Source organism: Onychostoma macrolepis, chromosome 05 (genome assembly GCF_012432095.1).
Source record: "Onychostoma macrolepis isolate SWU-2019 chromosome 05, ASM1243209v1, whole genome shotgun sequence".
NCBI classification, from domain to species: domain Eukaryota; kingdom Metazoa; phylum Chordata; class Actinopteri; order Cypriniformes; family Cyprinidae; genus Onychostoma; species Onychostoma macrolepis.
In genome coordinates this window covers 44,152,783-44,159,375 of record NC_081159.1, presented here as the reverse complement: position 1 = coordinate 44,159,375, position 6,593 = coordinate 44,152,783, and the positions used below count along the sequence as shown (strand labels likewise).

Here is a 6,593-nt window from a genome sequence, read left to right as displayed (position 1 = left end):
ACATAGAATTGTGAAACATGACTTTTCCAAAACTTTCTGGGTTTATTTATTTTTCCAAAACTTTCCAGGCCTGGAAATTGCGGTTTTAAAATTCCATGACTTTTCTAGGTTTTTCATGACCGTATATGAACCCTGAATGTGACGATCGGGTGCCGTTATATCTAAATCAGGCAAAAATATAGGTGCGGTGGTTGGCCATCTTTTCCAGGTACCGCTTTTCTTGCGTCCGTAGAAGTTTGTCTCTGTATAGTACATTTCGTTCTTTTAATCGACTTTCCAACATTGTTTTTCGTTTTAAGTCTCGCCCGATGTGGCCTCACAATATGGCGGCGCCCTCTTGTTTACGTCCCAGAATGCACTGCGCAGTGACGTCGGTTGCCAAGCTCTATAGGGTATCTAGTCTCTATATGATATCTATGAATCGAACGCTGAACTTTTATAACGATCAACCAATGGTGGCATAAAGACCGCCTTCTCTGATGCTTTATAGCATGTTGAGTTGAGGAAAAATAAATACGGAACTACATTCAAAAATGAATAAACTTTCACTTTAGCTTTTTTTTTTATTATTATTTCCCCAACATTCGTTTAATTTATTTAATTATTTATTTTCTCGCACATTTAATTATTTATATATTTATTTATACAGGAATATGTTTATTTATGTATTTATTTGCACATTTATTTATATATATATATTTATTTATGTATTATTTTGTGGATTTATTCGCGTATTTATTTATTTTGCAGGTTTGGTCCTCCATACAGTTCAGCTAGTTCAGTTTTAGTTTTTATTTATTTCCAGCTAGTAATTATAGTGCTTCAACTTAAACTTATTCAGTTAGTTGTGAAGACATCATTTCTAATTGTAATTTAATTTAATTTCTGGTCTAATATTTATATTTTATTGTGCTGCAGCTTGATGTCAATGAGCAGAATGGGTGTAATAGTTGTAGTTTAGTTGAGGAACAGCTGTGGTGTGTGTTCTGCAGGCCGAGCACGAGCTGCACGCTCAGAGGTTGAGTTGGCTGCGTGTGGAGAGCGTTCATCGGGTTCTGAGAGAAATCGTCCAGGAGACCCGCTTCAGTAAAGCCTCCAGCGCTCTGACAGCGGAGGACAAGGTACCGACATCAACCTCAGAGACCGCTGCTGTGTGTTTGAATGAGTATAGAGGTGGTGTGAATGCTCCAGAAGACTGTAAGCAGCGTGTGTGCCGGTGTTTTCAGTTCTACAGCACGCTGGAGCAGTGTTTGATGGTGGCTCAGTGTGTGAAACAGATGGAGGTCAGCTCTGATAGCAGTGAAGATCACAGCGGTGTTCTGGGACTGACTGCAGAAAGAGTCCAGAGACAGATGCCTCCTGAACAGGTGCTGCGTCCTTCACTTCACTGCTGCTCATCAAATAAATCACAAAATAAACAAAAACACAAATGAAACCACCCCGAAGGGGAAAAAGCCAGAGTAACATAACTACTAAAAACAGGGCACAGGGTAGACGCCGATCACAGGCATTAACTGGTACATACGTGAGACGAATGAGCCCCAAACAGAACACACAGGGAGCCTAAATAGGGAAGGCAATCAGGAAAACAGCTGGGGCAAATTAATCAATAATGAGGTGAGTGGAGTTTAGGGAATAGAATCCGGGAGATAGTGACCTCTGGTGGTGAGAGGGAGAAACGCAGGACCCGGACTCCTGACACAAATAAAATGAAATTAAACCTATCGAGTAAAATATGACAAAAGCACAAAAGTACTCAAACTTATTAAAACAAAATGAAAATAAAAACCGAAAATATAAAAATGAAAGCCAATTAAAAATATTAATAAAATCTAATAGTATATCAATAATATTAACTGCAGTCCAGGTGATTTTTATTGTAATGATCACTTCATCGCGTGTCAGCGCAGCTTGTATTGAAGCCAGATCGGTGCTTTAATGGTTTTCTGATGCAGTGAATGATGTTTAAAGCTGATCTCGTGTTTGTCTTCAGGAGCTGGTGGAGATGAAGCAGAGGTTGTCATCAGAGCTCCTGCAGCATCTGAAGAAGAAGGCCGTCGGTATCCTGACGTACTATCAGCCGGAGCGGGGTAAACCGATCAACACCGCTGAGACACGATGTGTTTAATGATGGGATATTAGGACGGTTTTGATCTGATCTGTTCTCTCAGAGAATGAAAGCGAGGGTCTCAGGAGCGTGAAGCTTTCCAAACTTCCTGAACTGCTGGACGCTGAACAAAAGAGAGCCGAGAGCCTTACAGAGAAAAACCGAGAGAACGTCACGTTACTGCAGCGACAAACACACACGAACCTGTCTGTGAGTCCAGAGAAACACATTCATGTCTGCAAGACACCCAATTCACATTTCATGCAAGACACGACAAACTCAGTTAAGATCTGTTAGTGATGCAGGCTGTCTGTAGAAATACTGAGCAAACAGAAGTGTGCAATTAATCAAATTTATAATCATGATTGCAATTACGGATGCCACAATTACACACACACACACACACACACACACACAAAAGAAAGTCTACATGTATTATTGTGTCTTCTTTTTTCTTTATACAGGTATGTTAAAGGTGCTGTATGTAGGATTGACAAAATTCCAATATTTTGAAGTTTCAAATTCAAAATATTGGAGACATTTTTTTTTCACCTGGCTCCAGGGGCGCAGATAGGATTTTTTAACTGGGGGGGGACCAAGCTGTCAGCAAATTATTTAAACTCAATTCGTTATTTTGCGTAATTTGGGCTTTAACTAGTGCTCAAGTAGTTGCTTTGCGTAATTTGGGCTAATGATTTGCACTAAAAAGCCATTGGGGGATTCTTATTTGAAATCATGGATAAACAACAATGAACAAAGGTAAACAAAGGCCTACCTGATCACCACTAGCAATTCATGATCAGACTGTTATTTGACTAGTATGCCAATCACCCACCAAAACTTCATGTCTTCAGCAAAGTATGTTTTATTTAAACATTTGCTTATCTCAGCATACAAAGTCTATCATTATAGGATACTTACATTGTTTGTTTGTTTTTTGAAAAAACGAGGTGATTGTTTTTTGTCTCTTCATTGCCTTTATGTGGCATTTGCAGTCGATTTTTTTCAGTTCAGAAAATCACCAACTCAGCTCAGTCATAAATTGTATATGATCACTATGGTTACCGCTCATACAGGCACGAGGTCCCGCCTTTGTCGCCTCTGATTGGCTAGAAGGGCTCTCTCCGATTGGCTACACTAACGCGACCCCTAAACCTACCCAATAGGAGGAGACCCTTCTAGCCAATCAGAGGCGAAAAAAGGCGGGACCTTCCCCTACCATCCTGGGAAAAAAAGATTCGCGCCCCGGCGTCACTCAGAGAGAGTGCAAACACTGGTATAATCCTCTGTTTTACCGATTTTTGTCGCCTTTCGTAGCGATAGTGAGGGCGGGGGACGGATCGGGTCACTATGATTTTGGGGGGGTCATGTCCCCCCCATCCCTAGTGCCATCTGCGCGCCTGCAACCTCCACATCATCTAGTCACTTGTGCACATCATGAAACCAGTTTCTCATTCTTTTGAACAAGTTGCGATTGCTTTGGTTCATTCATGCAACTGATTATGTACATTTGTCTGCGGTTTCCTACATTATCAGTTGCTAATATCATGTTGCTCAAAATCTATTATATAGTTCTCTGTGCTATAGTCTTACCCTCAAAACATCTAGTCATTAGTTCATCGCATAAGTCATTAAATGCAAAATTGCAAAACATTTCTATTAGACTTTTTGTAAATTTGCCAGGAATTGTGCAAGTGATTCTTGACTTTCACTAATGAAGAGAATATAGATCAACCAATTATAAACCAGTTCTCTGAAATACTGTAGCTCAAAGGTCCATCTCATGAACCTTCAATTGGAAAGCATATATAGACAGAGGACAACACAAGAGTTACAAATTCTGATGATGGATGAACATCCAGAAAACGATCAGGGTCAACTGACGAGAGGAAGAAGAGGAGTAAGGATGCAATACAGAGGAAGAGGCAGAAGAGGCCAAGGACAGAGGTGCATATCAGATGAAATAATGGACACTATTCTGGACCACGTTGTCAATCATGGTTTACAATGGCTGAAGGGTGCAGCTAAATATTGGGAGATAGATCATATCCTTAATAATTCAAACATTTCGAAACAGTCTCTTTTAATCAATACCCCTGTAACGTGGCTGACGAGACGTGAGACGTGCGGATCCAAGTGCAAGACATGGTCATATTTACAGGCAGGGTCGAAACAATGGCAAACAGGTATGGCAGGGACAAGACAAAGAGTAATCCTAGGGCAAGCGAAGGTCAACGACAGGCGAACAGTATCCAAAAGGGCAAGGCAGAGAGATAATCCAGGTACACGGGCTATAATCCAGGCAAGGGAATAAACAGAGTCCGAACAGTGAGACGGGTAAATACTGAGAACACAGACTAGAAAACAACAAACGTTCAGTAAAGCAGCTGACACTAGGGGAGTGAAAAATGCAGGACAATACAGGAACTGAACAGAAACACGGAATGGCACGGAAAGGGTTAATCCAGGAAACACGGGCTAGAAAACGAACACAGGAAAACAGGCAATGCAAGACTAGGATTACTAACAAGAGAGTGACCTCTGGTGGAGGGTGAATGGAAGTTCACAGACCGGATTCGTGACAATCCCACATACAGTAAAGTGTAAATTTGTACTTTTGAAATGGATGTATGGCATACATAAGTGCAGCCTTCTGCATATCAGTACAGTGACTGTCATCCAAACTGTTGTCATATCAGTTAATACTAACAGAGTGCACTGTTATATTGACAACATGACTAAGCATTTTGACTATCTTGTTTGTGAACAATGACACAAGGACTTCTTATTCTGATGGCACTGATATGTTCATACTTTTGAGAGATGAACTAAAGATTTTGAGTAAGTTACAGGCTTTTGCAGGAAATCCATTGTGCGGTGCTATTTGTACAAATCGTTTTGAGAAATGCACATACTTCTTTGCAAATATTAAGGACGATTCGAGAAATGCACCAAAGCGACTGAGAAAAACTGTAACTTAAATTGTTGGAGTCTTACATCTACAATGAAAGTAAACAATTCACAGTATTATTCCTGTTACACGGCTACTCAAATAAATAAATATGGCTAGATTTGAGTTGAAATTGTTAATTTACTTGTATACTATCTAAAAGCTTACACTAAGAAAAAAATAGTCCTTTAAAGTGTACTAAACAATCGGCCTAGCAACAAGACCAACAACAACCTTACAGTAATATTAATACTGAAGTCCTCTGATGTCATTCTTACTGCATTTTTTGTTGTTTTTATGAAACAAGAGAGAGCATGATACAAGACACGTGTACCCAGATTAGCCGACTTAAGAAAGCACTCAAGAATTACTTAAAGGGTGGTTGATTGCGATTTCATTTTTTTAACATTAGTTATTGTGTAATGTTGCTGTTTGAGCATAAACAATATCTGCAAAGTTGCGGCGCTGAAAGTTCAATGCATATCGTCTTTTAACATTCTGGCATTTTAATGCCTACAAAAACGACTGGTAAGGGACTACAACGAGTTACTTCCTGGGTCCGTTACGTCACGAACCCAGATAAACCCCGCCCCGGTAACACACAACAAAGGGGGCGAGGCCATGCTGCGCTGCTTTAGAGAAGAGGAAGAGAAAACTAGGGGTGCATGTAAAAATCTATTCATATATGAATTGCGATTCTGTCTTCTAACGATTCTAATGGGTTCACAAGTTTCAAAATCATGTTCTAAAGCAGCGGTTCTCAATCCTGTTCCTCGCATCACCCTGCTCTGCACACGCTCTGCATCTCTCTCTCTCTCTCTCTCTCTCTCTCTCTCCAACAATGAAATGTTCCATTTATACACTTATTTTCACACAGCTATGACAAGCGTTAAACATGGACATGCGTGTGGTTGCTGTGCTGTATTAAAGCTTTAATCAGGATAAAACCATATATTAAAAGCTAACAGAAGCAGTAGCACTTACAAATAACAGCATATCTAAAAGTATGAGACAACAACAATCAAAAAACATACCATTAAAAGCCGTGCTTGCGCAGGTTCTGCGCGATCCTCTTCACTAATATCCTCTACATCTCAATCGGGTTCAAACTGATAAGCAACATTGACGACACCATTGTTTACAATACAACCGGAGCACATGTCGCTGAGCTGAGGGGCAGGACGTTTAGATGTGCACTGGAGGCGGTTTAGCTTATCACAACACACTGGACCAGCTAACCAATCTGAGTCCATTGCGTATTTCTGAGGGAGGGGCTTCATAAAACCAGGAAATGATCAGCGCGTTTAGAGGAGAAGGGACAGAGCGGTGTGGAATAAAGGTAAATTATGTGAAAAATAATGCGTTTTTTAAAAATGAAGCATAACACATGTTAGACTGCAACCCCTAAAACACAATCAAACCTAGAAAAAAAACATTCAACCACCCCTTTAAGAAAGCAGTAAAATAAAATAAAATAAAAAATTTACATGTAAACACCAACTGTGAACAATTCTCTGTCTGAAAAATACAATGTAA

General features: G+C 40.0%; 1 protein-coding gene across 1 annotated transcript; it reads left to right on the top strand.

Annotated features, from left to right (window-relative positions):
• The first annotated feature begins 323 nt into the window (after window positions 1-323).
• On the top strand, window positions 324-2,419 carry LOC131540823 (HAUS augmin-like complex subunit 4). The gene is made up of 5 exons (XM_058776081.1): window positions 324-392; window positions 993-1,121; window positions 1,227-1,367; window positions 1,994-2,090; window positions 2,172-2,419. Exons 1-5 carry the CDS (start codon window positions 324-326, stop codon window positions 2,402-2,404), a joined length of 669 nt encoding a protein of 222 aa, XP_058632064.1. The 3' UTR covers window positions 2,405-2,419.
• The last annotated feature ends 4,174 nt before the right edge of the window (window positions 2,420-6,593 follow it).